This window comes from Hyposmocoma kahamanoa, unplaced genomic scaffold (genome assembly GCF_003589595.1).
Source record: "Hyposmocoma kahamanoa isolate Upper Pololo Valley unplaced genomic scaffold, ASM358959v1 215, whole genome shotgun sequence".
In the NCBI taxonomy this organism is placed as follows: Eukaryota; Metazoa; Arthropoda; class Insecta; order Lepidoptera; family Cosmopterigidae; genus Hyposmocoma; species Hyposmocoma kahamanoa.
The window spans coordinates 1,750,459-1,768,860 of NW_020653736.1; the positions used below are offsets into that span (position 1 = coordinate 1,750,459).

Here is an 18,402-nt window from a genome sequence, read left to right on the forward strand (position 1 = left end):
CATGACAATTCGTGTCAAAGAGGAAAGCACATAATAAGACAAACTTTTATTGTGACATGTTATGTCTATCCAATACGCATGTTTCCGTAATACCATTGAAGGTACATAATAACAATTTGTCACTTGGATAAATTCCTATAGACACAAAGTAAAATGAAAGGTGAACAGAGAATAATATCTTTTACGTGTGGTCATCTGTGCGCACAAGTACTTTAGGTACCTTTATAGCCGGCCAGAGTCAATCATAGCTGAGATGACAACATAATGGCTTCGCAGGAGCGCTTTTTGCCGCGTTTTTTCCCTACGTTCCTATCTTCGGTACCAACTTGCCGTAGTAAACGGTTTTTATAACATTCCTACTCTGATAATGGAGTTCAGGTATTTATTGAGATTTTACCGACTGGAAAGATGGTAAATATTCTTTTTAAAGTTATTTGATGGACAGAGGAAATCGCGACCCATCGACACTGCGAAACTTTCTTTTCTACTCATTGACTTACAAGTAAACGGACGACGGGTCTAATACAGAAACCACGAAAAAAATTGTCCCAAGTCAACCTATTTAAACGTAGTGACATATAAAGGAATATGAAAAAGCTAAAACGTTGAATTTAAATTGTAATGTCATCGCAGTACTGTCTAATTTTGCTTGCTTCGCTGTCAGTCGAACAAACGAAGACTAAAGCGTGAATGACGCTCTGTATACGATTTTAACGCCTATAAGTTCGGACACTTTTTAGCGCGGACCCGACGTCCATATAATTGTAAGTCAATGTTTCTACTCTTTAATCTGTCAATTATATTTTCATAAACAATTTTTATAAAGGTGCTCTTTTTAGTTCTGAACCAAAATTCTATTGGCACTTGGTACTTGCTACCGAACTGAAAAATAATGCGTGCAGAACTATAATGAATACTATAATAGAACTACAATGAGTTACACAGACACTAATACTACTAAATTCGATTTTAGTGTTGCCAGTACTTACCAGTACTTTTCCATGGAAAATGGGCACTTGCTCGGTAACAATCTCACCTAGTTTTAAGCGACGATATGGTCGACGATGGTGGTAAACGTTTGTCTAAAAAATTGCGTACAAACAACAACGTAAAAACTTTCGCAGGCAATCGTAGTTTTCGGGAATCAAATATATATTCGACTTTTATATATATATTCCACATAAAAGAGTTTGTGTACATCGGATGCATGTTTAGAAGGGATGGTAAATGTGAGAAAGACATTGAAAGAAGAGTAAAAAAGGGAAACGCGGTGAACGGGCCATAAAGGGAATGACGTGCAGTCAGTCTAAAACTGAGAAAGTGCGAATGGCGGTACATAATGCTGTGTCGGTTCCAACGTTAATGTATGGCAATGTCTTGGGTGTGGCAGAAGAAGCATGAGAGTAGAGCGACTGCAGTTGATATGAGATCCTCCAGAAGAAAATGTGGTTCGCGGTTGTGCGATATATTGAAGAATGCTGTGATCCGTGAAAAATGTGGTTTGAAAGAGAATGTAATGACAAAAATAGAAAACGATATGCTGAGGTGGTTTGTTCACATGGAGCGCATGAATGAATGTAGATTAACGAAAGAAATATAAAGAGTTAACGTAATTGGAGGAGGACGGCCACAAAGAACATTCTCTGATTAACTTGAAAGTGTTCTTAAAAAGGCTGGAGTGCATAGAGAGAAAAATAAGAGAGAGATGTATGAAAAGATTGTTGAATATAAGTGAAGCAAGAGTGGTTTGTAAGGATCGTGCTAAGTGGCGATCGATAGTCTCTGCCTAATAATAAAAAATGTATTCTACTTTGCATACCAGTTCTGTGAAACTCCGTTAATGTGTGTGCCAACGACGTTCCGAATTTAACCGGCCTTTACTTAATGCCTACAAGATATTTTCCCTGCTTTAAATACTTTGTTTTATAGTTATATATGAACCACATATACACTCCACTTATTTTTAACATATGATTTATGATTACCATTGCACGTATGTCACAAGCTTGTTTGTAATGTACTGTGATTTAGCAAACTAACGAGTAATCTATCTATCTATTTATCTAATGCAATGTTATTCTTTGTTTCAGTAAAGAAGCAGTGATGCCCATGATCCCACTAGGTCTGAAGGAGACGAAAGAGGTGGACTTCCGCGAGCCGTTCAAAGACTTCGTCCTGGAGCACTACAGCGAGGACGCTGCGACGTATGAGGACGCAATTTCTGATTTCATGGACATGAGACAGGTAACACATAGACTTATACTGAGTCCTTTGTACTCCCGTTCAGCTCTTCATAACAAACGCATTTACATTTCAATATCTTCCGAGGTACTGTCACCTAAAAAAATGACAATTACGCTGGTTTTGGAAATAGCACAAAAGTATGTCAATGGGATAGAAATTAAAATAAAATAAAAAATACTCTATAGCGTTACATTTTAGGACCATAAATTTACAGAGTATAAAGGATTTTCCAAGAAAAGTCTTTCAGATGGCGCCTAAATGTTTCGTCAGATAGTTCAAGTCTGAGATTAGCGGGTAGACGCTCATAGGAAGTGGGTTTTTTCTCTGCACGTGGGCAAGTGAACACAGTAATGCTGACATTACTGCTTGGCGACAGAAATAGATATGGTGGCAGTACTTCCCTGGACAAAATCTTTCACGAGGATCCCTGCTCCTGCTACTTTGTTATTTATGTCGGAATCTTCGTCATCCGTACAGTTCGTCAACAGTAGGATTTGTTCAGTGTCTCATAGATGTGTTAATTTTTTTAACCTTTGACGCAAAAAGAGGGGAAATGTAAGTTTGGTACCTTTGTATATCTCTAGGTATGTGTCTGTCTATATGTAATATGTTGAGTCTGAGAGCTAAATTCTTCATGAGACCATCGAAGCTACCATATTGCAAACTTGTTCGTCGCTCTCTTATCTTTATTAGATTCCTCAAGTGCAGCTATGTTAATTGCAATCAGCTCCTTAAAATTCTTGTCCAGCAGGTTGATTTTATTTCAAACCTACTACATCTTTCTAATTTGTGAGCTAAATCAACTTCTGTTCCAATTTGTAATGTCAAAAGTTTCTGGTCGGCCAGTTGTGGATCGCAATTATGCGCCTCGACTCGGAAGAGACGCAATTTCCGATCGGGAGAGCCAATCAAAATCAAGCGGCAGATCATGTCCGGGCAGATGTTGCACTGTAATTAATGCATGTTTATTCACGGGTATTTTGTAGCCACAACATCTTACATCTTCCGACCATGTTCTTCACGTGTGGTTGAAGGCTGAAATTGACATTTGAAGCATCATTTATTTAAAAATGGATCTTGTGTTCCAGGCGATACGCACACCGGTGCGATCGACCGCAGGCGTGGCACTGCTGTTCAAGTACTACAACCAACTGTACTTCATCGAGCGCCGCTTTTTCCCGCCAGACCGCTCGCTCGGCGTTTACTTCGAGTGGTTCGACTCACTCACAGGTCCTTTAAAATTTCATATATTTATAAAGAAACGGGCACATTATTTGCACATTAAAAAAGGGAATGTCTTGGTCTTTTTAACTATACGGGTGTACTCTAGAGTGGAAAAGTTTAAGTATTTTAAACACTTTGTAACCTTGGGCCTGGAGGACTATGCCGACATGAAGAGGGAGGTTGGAGCGTTGTCTGTTAGAGCTAATATGATAGCTCGCAGATTTGCTCAACGTTATAGGGACGTCAAGATCACCCCCTTCACGGCATTTTGTACGTTCTTCTATACTAGTAGTCTGCGGGTAAGTTAAAACAATACAGCGCGCTACGTGTCCAGTACAATAATGCATTTAGGGTGCTGTAGGGGCTGCCTCGCTTCTGCAGCTGCAGATGTTTGCTCAAGCGCGCGTAGATTGCTTAATTGTATTAAATCATTATATTGATCCATGTTGGTCGAAATAAATGGTTTATTATTATTATATTATGTATGAGGGAGCGAGTAATAATCGAAAATGTAAATATATCACTGCAAATATAACATGAGAGTCAAGCAGCACTATTTATCCACTGTCACGTCCATTTTAAACATATTATAATATGAAGTATGTATTAAGGATTTGTGAGACATATGCGGTTCAGGTATAACACGAAAAAGACCGAGCTCCTAGTTTTTAAGCCGAAGGCAGGTTCTGTTGGAACTGTGCCGCCGGTGTTTCTCAATGGTAGTGAGATAAGTCGTGTCTCTCAATTTAAGTACCTGGGTCACTGGGTAACCGATAACTTGCATGATAGTGCCGACATGGAGAGGGAGAGAAGGGCTGTCTGTTAGATGTAATATGCTCGTGATGATGTATTAGATGTAATATACTTTTACACAAGCAGCCTGTGGGTGAAGTACACGCAGAGAACCCTGAATACATTAAGGGTGCAATATAACAACGCTTTTAGGATGCTAATGGGGCTGCCGCGACACTGTAGTCCATCCGATAATGTTCACGGAGGCGCACACAGATGGCTTGCATGCCATTATGCGCAAGAAGGCTGCCTCACTTATGATGCGTGTGCGAGGCAGCGCCAATAGCATCCTAGCCGTTGTTGCCAACAGACTGGACTGCCCCTACCAACAACATTGGGTGCAACTACACGTGCGTAGGGTAGTGGTCTAGACTCACTTTTCACTAAAATTAAGTAATTTTGTATTACTAACCATAGCACGTAAGAAAAATTTACTGTATTACTAACATTATTATGGATCATGGTCCGAAATAAATAATTCTATTCTATTCTATTAATTAAGTATTTATATAGACAGTTTAATTTAATAATTTTACCAATTTTTTTTTAAATTATATTACATAATTCAATTTTGTATTGTTGTGCATGTAAAACCGATATTGTAATTATTTTGTCCTACATTTTGGTCTGCACGAATAAAAAGACAAATTATTTCGATCCGATGGACTTGAACCAGTTTCTATTTATATTTATTATAATTTTTTATTATAATTTTATTATAATCATATTTATTTAACTATAGGATTCATTTATTCGTTTTAAATAGGGTAGGAAACATTATAAATGTTGATGGTAAATCAATTGGTTCAGGATATGCCATAATGGTGGATGTCATAATTTAGTTAAGAGTGCTATAATAAATAAATGTAAAGGAATGTTTGCATCAAACAATTAGTCTTTATATTGCATAAAATCATCAAACGATCTAAAAGGCGCCTCAGCAATTCTTTTTAAAAGTGATCAATGAAAGGGGCTTAAAAGCGATCTAGTATATGATTTTTAAAAATCATACGTAAGTTATTTTGGAAGCGTTTTGTCTTTGGTATTGTATCTAATATTACTTTATTTGGGTTTCTTAGGCTATGGTAGTAAAAACAACATGATGTTCATTAAAAAAATATTGCAATTAATGCAGCGCCATCTCTGTGAGTTTTCTGGTAGCTGTAACGGTACCTGGCGGAGAGAAAAAGCTTGCAAAAGTTTCTCACAGATGGCGCTACGACATAAAAGCACAAAGACAAATTCGTATCTGCTAAATCTGTAACTCAATTGGTAAGAACGTTAGCCGAGGTGAGGCAGGCTCTGATTTTAGAGCACAGTCGGATCTCTTTGTTCTATATTTGTATTAATAATAATAACATTGATATGAGATTAATTTAAAAACAGAAGTAATAGCGTCATGTGCTCTTGTTTTCTAAACAATAAATCTTAAATCCGGTATTATGAATTCTAACGTAACATCATTCATATTTCAATTTGTGGTTATTGCAGGAGTCCCATCGTGCCAGCGAACGGTGGCTTTCGAGAAAGCTTGCGTCCTGTTCAACATTGCTGGCATTTACACACAAATTGGCGCCAAACAGGTGGGCAACAATCACACCTGGTTTCAAGCCAGGAAATCCTAGAGGATTTCCTGGCTTAGAAACTGTCATAGCTGTCAAAGCCAGACCAGATTACCGAAACTTCGACGTCACTACACGCAACACCCAGAATCGAAGAAGTTTACAAAAATGTTTGAAGACCGACGGAACTACGTCATTACAACTACGACCATACATTCTTAGTTCTAGTGGGAAAACGGCCATAACTACGGAATCGTGCTTCGAAAGTAGAGCCAGGGTTCCGTCACTCGAGGTTAAGCGATAAGTGCCTACCGTTAAGCGTATCCCCGACAGTACAAGCACTCAGACAAGTCTTATTTATGTTACAATCCTTGTACAACCCCAGCATTCGGTTCCGCACGACCGCTCACGGCGGGCAACGTAATTTTCACCTATCTGAACGCGGGCTTAGGTTCCTTTTTCCTCGTAATGAACGCCTGCGGTGTCATAAGTCAGATTTTGTGGGCTAGTATAGCGTAGATATTTTCGATTTTCTGTGACAGTGATGTATCTGTTACCTACGTCGTAACTATAAAGTAGTGTCTGGTAGAGCCCATATATTTGACTCGTTTACATTTCTTCACGCGTGCTAATCAAACCGATCGGGTAGTCCGAAATCAGATGGGTTTTCTAGCGAGTAGATGAACCTGATTCCTACTGTATATTTCTAATATGTGAGTTAAATATCAACTATTGTTCCGATTTGAAATGTCACAAGTTTCCGATCGGCCAGTTGTAAATCGCAATTATGCGCCTCGGCTCGGAAAAGACGCAGTTTCCGATCGGGAGAACCAATCAAAAGCAAGTTGCTGCTTACATCTTTTTTCAATTTTATATCTTTGGTTACTTCAGGAGCGAAGCACGTGCGCGGGTCTGGACGGCGCAGTGGACGCGTTGCTTCGAGCCGCTGGCACGCTGCGGTACATCCACGAGAATTTCACCAATGCGCCGTCGGTAGACCTCGCCGCTGACACTCTGTTGGTCCTTGGAGCCCTTATGACCGTAAGCTGTTCCTTCAAATTTCTCAGGGATTCCTGTCACGAGACCTAGCTACGCGGAAAATTGCACAGTCCTGATAGCTGTTAGCAATAAAGAAGGCACACGAGCTTCCAGTTGTTGCTTCGCATAATAGCTCTCGTTACCTTTTAATTCGCGATAGCATTGCAGGCACCGAGTTTCGAATAAAGAGGCATGAAAAATGAGATGAATTGTACGTTACTCACATCGCATAGCATCTGAAATTTCTCTTTGTGAAAGAATTCGTCCAGGGAAGTACTGACACTAAACATATGTCTGCCGCCAAACTATAATGTGACCAGAACTGCGTTCCGGTTTTAAAGGGTGCATGATACATGGGACTTGTCAACTTTATGTCCCGGAATGACGAGCGCAGTGGCAGTGTTCCTAAGATCTTTGCGATTTAAAGCACCAGTCTCCAGCCACAACTGCCTCAGTGGCCGAACGGTTACCATGCCGGACTGCCACGCTAGGTCCCAGGTTTGATTCCCGGGCCGAGAGCCATATTTGTATGGACTACATTTATTTATCTCTGGATTTAGGGTGTAATTTGTGGTTGTCTACATGGCACCCGCGACTTATGGATTGTATGCGTTATAATGATTACTTACCATTATATCACTTGGTAATGATAAAAAAGTCCGGTGAGCTGACGCCTCGGGCGTTCGTTGTGCTTCCAGGCGCAGGCCCGCGAGTGCCTGTTCGAGAAGCTGCAGCTGCAGGCGCGCGACGCGTGCGGCGGCCGCGAGCACGAGCTGCGCGACGACCTGGACATGTGCCTGGACCTGGCGCAGGAGAGCGCGCAGCTCGCGCACGTGTACCGCCAGCTGTACGAGAAGGTAGGGCCCGTTGGGGTGGGTTCAGATAGAACGCCAGAAGAGCGTTTACCTTGACAAGTAAGGCTTTGGTTCAAGTCTGCGTAGCTTACTAACTGGACTTACAGACTATAGCAGTACGGAACACTGATTATACCTGCTAGTGCTGTTCACGAGGTTTGATCGTATTTTGACGACGGCAGCGACCCGATGATTTGCACTGTAGACGCTGGATGACAAGGTCCCAGATTTAAACCCAATCTCAAATCGATGCCTCCAATAGCTCCAAGGAACATAACGGCATCAAAATATTTTGGCCTGTTTAATTTTTATTTTGTTTTTTGTTTCTTTATTTTTTTTCACAATATTCGAGAAACATAATATTAGTAAATAAATATGGCCGTTTGTGTTATATTATAGTGTTCAATGGATGTATCGAAATAATCTTTATTTCTAAGGTAAGCAAATTACACTTCAGATCCTCATATCCATTAAACTCCGCTCGCTCATTCACAAAACAGATTCCCCTGAGAAGAATGAGCTAAAAACTCTAGGGTTTGCTCTTAGTAAATAAATATTTGTGCACATCATTTACAATACTTTCTCAAACCAGCAAGAGCTAAACGGGCCACTATCACGGATTTTTGTCATACAAGTACGCAGAAAGTATTTCATAACCATTAGCGCAATAAAGTTTTTGTTTGACTATAGTTTTAAACCTTGTAAATGGCAAATTTTGAATATCAACCGGAATTTTATTATAGCATTGCCTCTTTAAATGACTTGGGCCTTTTCATGTACATTCGATTCCCAAAGGAAGCAATTTGAGAAATTAACTTTTCTAAATAGGTTTCGAAATGCCTTAGAGCGCCTTCTAATTATAGAAGCCATTACTAATTTTCATACAATATTTAGAAGCGCAGTTGCAGCGCCACTGTTGCGACGCGCACGCGCCACTTTTGCAGTCACAATTACTGAGCTAAAATTAAAAGCGCTAGAGACGCACGGCTGTCGCGCCACAGTTGAGCTACTAGACGTCCTAATGGGCCCGCTGCGTGACACGTGATTCTCCTCTTAAATATGACAATAGTACGTTACAATGTAAATAAAACGACAGTTGCGTCTACGCAGTTTTCAATTGAGTAGCACTGATAGATAAAACTAATAAAGATTCTAATTGTCATTGCAGATGCAATCTGAAGGTGTGTTCAACTACGTGCCATACTCGTGGGTCTCTTTAGTCCACGTCAAGACTGAGTTCTACAAAGGTAAGCAAATGTAAAAAACAATTTTGCACACAGGTGTGCTCTAAAGAGACAGCTTAAATAGCGGGTTGGGGACAGCACACGTTTTGTAAGGGTTGTGAACCTTCATCACACATCAGCAGGCCGAGTGTAGCGAAACGCGGGAAAACTAAAATCCGTTGCCCACCGTACCGAACCACAGATATAACATAGTTCCTGCAGATACATTACACTCGAACAAAATCGAAAATATACTATAATAGCCTACTAAATCTGACTAATGACACCAAGTTCTCACTACGAGGAAAAAGGAACCTAAGCACGCGCTGAGAGACGCGAAAATAACGTTGCCCGCCGTGTGCAGTCATGCGGAACCGACTGCTCATAAATGAAAGACGTCGGTACACTCAACGGTAGGCACTTATCGCGTAACCTTGAGCGAATGACGGAGCCTTGACCGAACTCGTAACGAAAAAGCCGTCAGACTCAGATTCTATGAACACCTACTCGCAAATCTAAAAAATGTTACAAACGACGAAATGTTTTGTGGTAGCAGAGAGGATGGACAGGCAATTCCTAAGCAAGATGCATTGACTTACAAATAAATTGGCGACGGGTCTAATACAAAAACCACGAAAAAAATGTCCCAAGTCAACCTATTTAAACGTAGTGACATGTAAAGGAATATGAAAAAGCTAAAACGTTGAATTTAAATTGTAATGTCATCACAGTACTGTCTAATTTTGCTTGCTTCGCTGTCAGTCGAACAAACGAAGACTAAAGCGTGAATGACGCTCTGTATACGATTTTAACGCCCTATAAGTTCGGATACTTTTTAGCGCGGACCCGACGTCCATATAATTGTAAGTCAATGGCAAGATGTCATGAAAATGAACACTTTGCATTCTAATAACATAGTTGTAACGCTTTATGGACATGTAAGAACCTTTACACACGGCGTAATTTATTTTAAAGCGTTGTTGTTGTTGTGAATGATTCAAACTCGCGCAAACATCTCATTGCAAGCAAGAAGCTTATATACTCCACTGGAGTTTACACTTAGAATTTCGTGTAGTTGCTTTATTTCAAAAATTAACTGAAATTAACAAACAAAACGAAACTTGAAACTATATATCACAAACACCCAGACCCGAGACAATATAGAATAGTTAGTTTTCTACACTGACCCGGCCGGGGATCGAACCCGGGACCTCAGAGATGGCGACACCATGAAAAAACCGATGTACAAGCCACTCGACCACAGAGGCCGTCGAAAATGCGCGATACATACGCCGATTCACAGCGCGTATAAAATATGCCGTGTGTATCGGCTCTAACTGTGCTCTCTGCAATATTTTTTTCATTTCATTTTACTATTACAGCGTTGGCACACCAATATTGCGCGACGGGACTCCTGCACGCGTCGTCTGCTGCTCGCGTAAAGGACCGCCTGGCCTCACTGTATGCGCTCGGAGGGGACCGGAATGTCGACAATGGTAAGTCAATGCAATATCTAATATACTGCGTCTTCCTCTACACAATACCTTGCAAAGCACTTATAATATTTATGATTTTGCTGGCTTCAATCAACTCTCATGAACATCGTCGTCAACTGTTCATAATTCATTCATACTCCACTACTTTCTTATAATAAGTGAAGAAATAGTTTTATCACAGATGGCGCTAATCTTTAGCAGTTTTCTGTAAGGTTTTCGTTAGATATCACATAAAAAAAACTTTCGTTTTCTTTTTCATTGTAGACGTTGTACTGTCTTTCAGGTTTAGCTGGAACAGCCACGTTGAAAGAACAAGAGTTAGACCCCGCGGTGCTGGGCAGAGCGCATTTAGCAGAAGCTCTGGCGCTTTATGAAGAGGCTTTAAGACTACAGCGGATGTGCCGGTGAGTCCTTTGGTTTGTTTGGTATAGGGAACTTGCAACCACAGATTAAATAACAGCTGTAACCAAGAACCGTCCCATTTTCGCGCCTTAGGCATTGTGACGCCATCTGGCGATATTGTACAGAACTTTTCAGTCCACGTAGCAGTCAGAGAGAAAACAAATATGGCGAGCGTTATTTATTCACCGATATATTCCACAAATCCTGCTAATATAGAATTTGGTGAATCTGTAGGGATTTGTGGAAAGTACTTTAGTACTTTGACGATTTCGTTAAAACTTTATGGTTTTTTTTATCATAATAAATGTTGTGTTCATTGAAAGTGAGTTCACGAAACTAAAGTACAATTTGACAGACATCCATTGCAAATACGTAGTTCAAATTATGTGAACAATTTCAATCTGTCCCATGTGCTTGTAATTTCACAGCACCCTTCGAAACCGGAACATAGTAACGCTAACATTACTGCTTGGCGGCAGAAATAGATTCGATTTCTACTAAAAGTACTATCTACTGTTTCGTACACTTGACACAAATTGTGAAACCAACAAGTTGCTACCTATCGCGTTCTTAGGTTGATAGGAAGGTTTTTAGGAAATAAAACTATTCTTCCGGATTTAAATCACGTATATTTGTTTTTCAAACAAACCAACATTTCGGGCCCTTTAGAGGTCCCATGGTCACGGTTGACTGAGGCGCTACAGTCGGCAACAACAAAAGTTATTAATTAAATACCTTATTTTTAATTTTACAAAGAAACATTCCAATTTACGCTACATTACGTTTTGCAAATTATTTTATTATTAATTAACGATGGATACTAAGTTGCTACCTCCCAGGTTTAGGCAAACAGCTAGGCGCTACAATCCACGTAGCATGTCAGGGAATTATTCGCGTAGCCGGAGCTTAAGTTCTGAGCGGGAGCGGTAATGGTTGCAGCGAACTACGCGACAAAGAGCCGCTGGCGGCCGTGGTGCGTGCGCACGCGGCGCGGGCGGCCCGCGACCGCGCGGCCCGCGGCGACGAGCCCGACTTCATGGACCTGCTGGACGCGCCCGCCGTGCAACGTGAGTTACTACTTCACGGTGTCAAAGTCAAGTGAAATAAATAGCCATTTCAAATCACTGCCGTCCGTTAGCTGAAACGGCTAAGTGACAAATAGTTTATAGTTTTATGAAAATATCTCACAAGTATTTTAATGCCTAATTATATACAGTTACCTAAACTGCTTTATCTACACACATATTATAAGCTCTCTGTGATGTGTTCAGGAACCGCATGTAATAAAAACTTTTCTCACGCATGTCACACAACCGTAGTTTTTATTTTTAATTCATAGACAAGCTAGAATCGGTCCCAACTATCATATCGTTCGATATCAAGTAACGTATGAAATTGTCAAAATTGTTTGCTATTAACATTTCATTTCGAATAAAACTTAATCTCGACCGATATTAGAATTGAGGTCCAATCAAATTTGTTTTGTTTTTCAGAGATGTTCGAAATTTGAATCAATATTTTTTTTAAATTAATTTATTTCTGGCCATGGAAACAAAGTCCTTCAGCCGAAAACATAAAAGTAAGTTTTTCTGTAAATATGGCCGCCACAAAGAGGATAGGCAATTTGAGGTGGCGTGCTTGGATTGACTCGGGATTCCTTAGAACGGGCCGATACGGGTATTTTAGTTCGAGATTCGTATAATTTCGCGTTTTAATCTTCGATTAAGGTACAATAGCACTATCTTATTCCACTTTAAACTTGATTTCACAAAATAATTGAAAGTCAAAATAAAAACGACACTTTTCCCTCCAAAAGGTCCAGAGCGAATCCCTTGAATCAATAATAACATTTTCACAGATAAGAAATTTGTTCTAACAGTTTACCTTTATGCTGGTCGTAATTTGCGGTATTTGAACACATTAAAGAGAGTTTATGATATGTGTAGTGTAATGTAATTTTTTGAGATATCATAAAAACCATAACCCCGTTTTAAGAATATTGAAATTGTGTAATGATATTTCAGCTATGCATCGTTAGAGTAAGTTCCGATAAGTCGAACACGTAAATTAATTTTAACTGTTTTTGTTGTAAAGTGAATTTTGTGCTCTATTTTTTGCTATTTAAAACGGTTATTTGACCATTTGTCACTTAGCTACGTTTTGGTTAAGGACGGCGGATCAGTCAAATCATTATCGTCATTTTTTAAGCTGCTACTCGTTCACTGTGTCCTGAGAAGAACGAGCAAGAAACTCTAGGGATAGCTCTTTTCGAATAAACTTGTGGTGCGGTACAGATTTTTTTATAAATACAAAATAAACCTTTCAACCTGTTTTGTCAGAAGACCATCCTGACCAAAAGTTATTGAGAAAAGTTAACTTGTTATAATTTATTAAAACAAAGATCGGACACAGAAAAATTTCATCGATCCGGTGCAACGTGAACTCACGGCCATGCATTGTTCTTACCAAATAAACCACAGGTCAAATATACGGGTTGTCGAAATTCTTTCTGTTTTTGTTATAAACTGACTTTTGACATTCGTCGCCGATAGTGACATCTAGTGAGAGATTTTTGAAGAACCTCACCGCAGCCAAAAGTTCCCTTTTCAATTTGATCCCTATCCAGAAGCGAACCCGGTACCTCGCTTACCATTTGACCACCGGAATCGTCATTCTTGGCACTCATGTACAGTCCATAAATACTCAGCTACTATAACCAATAAACAACAATAATATTTCGATTGCAGCATCGTCAAAATTCCAACTTGCCCTCACACCACCAGATTTCGCTCAACACAGAGTAGAAGATCTCTTCAAATCGCTAGGACCTATTGCAATATTTTCCGCAAAACGTCACTGGAGCGCACCGCGACTAATACAACTGCAAAAGCACACAGATAAGAAAAGAGACAACTCCAGAAAAGACAAAAGGAACGGCAGAATAGAAGAATACACAGAACTGAAAAGAACAGAAAAACGAGACAGATCAGAAGACAATAGCACATACTACAACCAAATTCTCAGAAACGATGAATCCATGGATGATTATGAAAAGAAAAAACTACATAGAGTCATGAAACAGAACGGTGTTTATATAAATAGTTACAACAATAATAATAATTACGATTACCATCCAAAGGTTATAGATTATTACAATGGGAATGAGAATGGGTATGAATATATGAATGGAAAGAAGAATGGTCGTAAAAAGGACCCCTTGAGGAGGGCGAGTAGTGAATATAATGTTTCTGCTAAAACTGATGACGGATTTGGATTTTCTGTGAGAGGTGACGCGCCCGTCGTTATCGCCGCCGTTGAACCTAATTCGTTGGCTGATGTAAGTAGTCATTTTGTTTATCTATAAGATTTTATTTTGATCTAAAACACTTAAGACTCGATAAGGTTCATTTGCTTAGGTCGAGCGTTTAAAGCCATTTGAATAGTGTGTTCTATTTAGGTCAGTTGATATATAAATAATCTCAGTACAGAGTACTAAAAAACCGACCTGAAAAGTGCGTGGAATTACGTCTATCTGCTAAGTTTCATTGAAATATCCCCTAGTTCGCCAGTATACAGGACTTGATACTGGAGATAATAAAAATAGGTTCCCACTACGACACTACTCAAAGTATATCGAGAGAAAAACGCCTTGAATTGGAGAAATAGCAAAATCAACTAAATAATTGCTAAAAGTAATTGCTCCTAAATTAAAGTTAGGCGCTATTTATAAAAATGAATCTTCATGCGTGAACAGCCACCTTTTGAGGTGGATGATTTTCTTCAAAATTAAATGGGACCACTATGGAGGTATCCTCTTTCCAACAAAAAGAGAATCATGAAAATCGGTTCACAAATACCGGAGTTATCGCGTAACATACATCCCAAAAAAAAAAAAAAAAAAAAAAACAGAACATACAGTCGAATTGAGAACCTCCTCCTTTTTTGAAGTCGGTTAAAAAAAAATCATTGGTATATCTAAACTACCTATTTAAAATTTCAAGGTAAGTTTGTGTTTTTTTTCCTATCGTGAAAATGTTTAGGAATTGTGTTTTCACACCGTATGTATCCTCCACCAGTGTATATCCTCAATCGAGAGACAACGAGACAACAATAATATTGTGAATTTCTTTTTGAATTTTTGAATTTTCTCTAAAAGTTATGCTGCATGACCCAAGAATATCTAAAATGATCGGGTTATTTAGAAGCAAGTAACCGAGTTCGGGTCACAGGTGCTGTTCGAAGCATTTTAATTGGATTGAACACGACCGACACATATCTATTCGAACTGTCAAAAGTTATATAAATGGTTGGACGGAGTATGCACAAAATTATATTCTTGCACCATTATACATAGGTAGTGATAAAATTTATTGACAAGCATGTATCAGTAGCTACACATAATTCAAGTGCCCCGATATAAAAACCAATATCATTGATCTTACCAAAAACTATTATAGTTTAAAAGTTATCACAGCATGGCAAATAAGCAACCGTCAGAGGTCCTATACAAATTCGAGAACGTACAAATTTGTTACCGGTCAGTTTCTCTTATATATTATTATTGACTCAAACTCAATGTGAATCAAATTCTTCACTTAGATCGGTGGCATGCGCGAAGGCGACTTCATTATCAGCATCGGCGACCGCGACGCGAAGTGGGCATCGCACGATGAGGTGGTTCGTCTCATACAGCAGGCTGGGGACACGCTCACGCTGCGCCTGGCTACGCCGATGGACAAGAGCTGCGCCAAGGTGAGACAGAAACTTCTAGGATTTGTTACTTGTCGTGTTTTTCTTTTTAAATTTAAATATACCTTTGTTATGTAAAGAAATAATCCAATAATAATAAAAAGTCAGTTAAAATTTTTACACGAATGGATTTTTAGTTTATGTATATTACGTTGTGCGTTTCTTGATTATTTGTTACCATTAAGCTGATGGCTCTGAAGCCAATGCTTTATAAATAAATAAATAATAATAATAAAATAATAAAAAGTCATTAAAAACCAAAAACAAGCACATAAAAAAATTCGTAAGGTCCGCTGGTTTGCTACAAAACGTCGGTTCGAATAGAAGGATTTTTTTCTAAGTGCTTCGTGTTTCTAAGTGTCGAACTTTGTTATTAATAATTAAAGATTGGATCCTTTTTGCTTAACTACGTCCAATTCTAATAAACCAACTTCAAAAGTTTTTGGAATTACATCTATTTGCCAAGTTTAATTGAAAATGATTAACGGAAAGCGGTTGAAATACAAAATCTGATTTATCCCCTAATTTGCTACCTTTAGAGGTGAAATATTTTCTTCAAATTTAAATGGGACCAATACTGAGGTATTCTCTTTCCAAAAAAAAAAAGAATCATCGAAACCCGTAACATACACACACAAAAACACAGTCGAATTGAGTACAGGAGGTACCTTTTTTGAAGTCGGTTAAAAATCCATTCAAATGGCATCTGACCTATCAGGCACTTCCTTAGTAATGTTTAGGTAGCAGCACTCTTTCCATTATATTTCTAGAAAAACGATAGACACACGCAATACGTTTCGCGCTACTTGATTGTTGTACTCTGGTACTTTCTACTTACAAACATTTACTTACTTGTTGCATCGTACCATCATAAAAGTCATCGCTTTATTTAAATTTTCAGCCATCACCGGACACACCTCGTCAAACAAGCTCTAATCAAGGATCGGTCTCGGCCGCGTCGACAGCGTCCAGCGGCTCGACAGCCATCACAGCCAGCCGCTCAGCGCGCCGCGCGCCTTCATGGAACCCCTTCCGAAGACACTCCTCTAGGGACAACAGTTCGCATCGCGGCTCTCACACTAGCAACGTCATATTTAGATAAGCGGCATCTAGTTGTCATTTTATGGCGTTAACTCATAGTCCCGCCATTATTCCAGCGTGTATTGTGTAATCAGGAGACATTACTTCAGAAACTACAGTAAATTTGGAACTAGCGACGTCTCTCATAGGTAAGCACCATCTGTCCGCCAAGCCGTCACGTCAGCTCTTGTAAATAAGATCGTCTTTGTACTTATGATACCATTCATGTTGATTATTTGTTTGAGATGCTAATGTCAAAGACGCCATTTTTAATTAGTTATAATAGTCAGTTGAATTAAATCGTCATTTTCTTCCGATACTTTTCAAAATAGAGCAAATAAAATATAGTGCGGAACACAGTCATAAATTATTGGTATGTATGTATTAATTATTTGTTGCCAGTTTCTTGTATTTTATTGTAATTGTAACAGGAAAAAACACTATCAGTACTTATTTTGGTAATTAATTATAGCGCCATCTATATTCTAATTTTGGAGTTAATATTATAAAAGGCGCCATTTGTTATTTAGTTCGCGTATTAAGTCGTTATTCTTTTGGAATTGGCGTTCGAGGTCCGCCATTCATTTCGCAGGAAATTTGGTGTCAATTAATCCATGAGTCCATGATAAATTGGTGCGCATGTGAAGGCAGTGGCGAACATTTTCAGATCCCTTACATAACCGCCAGGCGCAAAGACGTGTCAGTGTTCAATGATCGTAAGGTATACAATAAAACAAAAACCATGAGTATTATGATAGACTGTAATTCGCTAAAAAGTGTATTCACACGAGCTGAATTTTAACTGCTATTTTGCAGTTTATACCTTGCAGTCAGCATGTAGTTGCGCCAACAGCATCCAAACTACTTTCAGACTGCGTTTGCAGTTATGATATGTGGTAATTAACACAATCAGGTAACCCACCAAAAAAAAAATTTAACTACCTAATCTGTCTCATAATGCAATTGTTATGGAAACTAGCTAATTTGGTAAACAGCTACAATAAAAACTATAAACGTAGGTTCCTAAATATATATATTAACACTGATTTAGGGATCTATCTTCGGCTATGAAGAATCCAAAGTGTTCTTTATAATTTATCTTAAATTATATATAATTGTTTTACCTTTGGTCCAAATGTGTTTTCCACGTAGTAGAGTCTACAGGGTTTTTCTTATTTTTTAATATAACACAGAGATCAATGATCATAGCAAATAGTACTTGAGCGCAAAATTTTGAGAAATAATAATTAATTACAAACAATGCGGACAAAAGATTAGAGGAGAAAAATAGCGCCACTATATAATTTTCCTGGTGTATTCCGCAAAACTCTACGTGGTCTATGGTTTCTTTAAAAAAAAGATGGATTTTGGACTTCTCGATTCAACGAAAACACACTTTATTTTGTGATATGCTACGTGGGCACATAAAATCCATCCGATTGTCTAACGAATCTGGGCACTTGAAAAGATTAATACCTTGATGTGGATTAATGGAATTTTCCAGAAATCCCCGAAGCATGTTACGCTATGCGGATTTCTGGAATTTAAACTTTTTATCTTTTTTATCTATTGCCTTTATTGTTATTAATATTCATTTTTTTTATCTAAACTGGCACGTCTTTATGTCACTAAAAGACGTTCACAGTTAAGCAAAATCAGTGATTTTCCGTTAAAACATATCGAAGTTAGTTATTTAAATATATATTTTTAAGTATGTGTTTGTTAAAATGATTATTAC

The 18,402-nt window shown here is 38.7% G+C and overlaps 1 protein-coding gene across 6 annotated transcripts in view; it reads left to right on the top strand.

Moving 5' to 3' along the window:
- LOC113227746 (rhophilin-2-B) overlaps positions 1 to 18,402 on the top strand; it is a 146,754-nt gene extending 128,352 nt beyond the window's left edge. For all 6 annotated transcript variants that reach the window (XM_026460729.1, XM_026460730.1, XM_026460733.1 and 3 more), the window contains 12 exons: positions 2,091 to 2,244; positions 3,333 to 3,474; positions 5,752 to 5,843; positions 6,714 to 6,863; positions 7,559 to 7,717; positions 8,883 to 8,961; positions 10,320 to 10,433; positions 10,717 to 10,837; positions 11,775 to 11,902; positions 13,583 to 14,172; positions 15,435 to 15,587; positions 16,486 to 18,402. In XM_026460729.1, the coding sequence (XP_026316514.1) occupies positions 2,091 to 2,244; positions 3,333 to 3,474; positions 5,752 to 5,843; positions 6,714 to 6,863; positions 7,559 to 7,717; positions 8,883 to 8,961; positions 10,320 to 10,433; positions 10,717 to 10,837; positions 11,775 to 11,902; positions 13,583 to 14,172; positions 15,435 to 15,587; positions 16,486 to 16,686 (2,083 nt within the window). In that variant the 3' untranslated portion in view covers positions 16,687 to 18,402. The remainder of the gene's footprint in view (positions 1 to 2,090; positions 2,245 to 3,332; positions 3,475 to 5,751; positions 5,844 to 6,713; positions 6,864 to 7,558; positions 7,718 to 8,882; positions 8,962 to 10,319; positions 10,434 to 10,716; positions 10,838 to 11,774; positions 11,903 to 13,582; positions 14,173 to 15,434; positions 15,588 to 16,485) is intronic.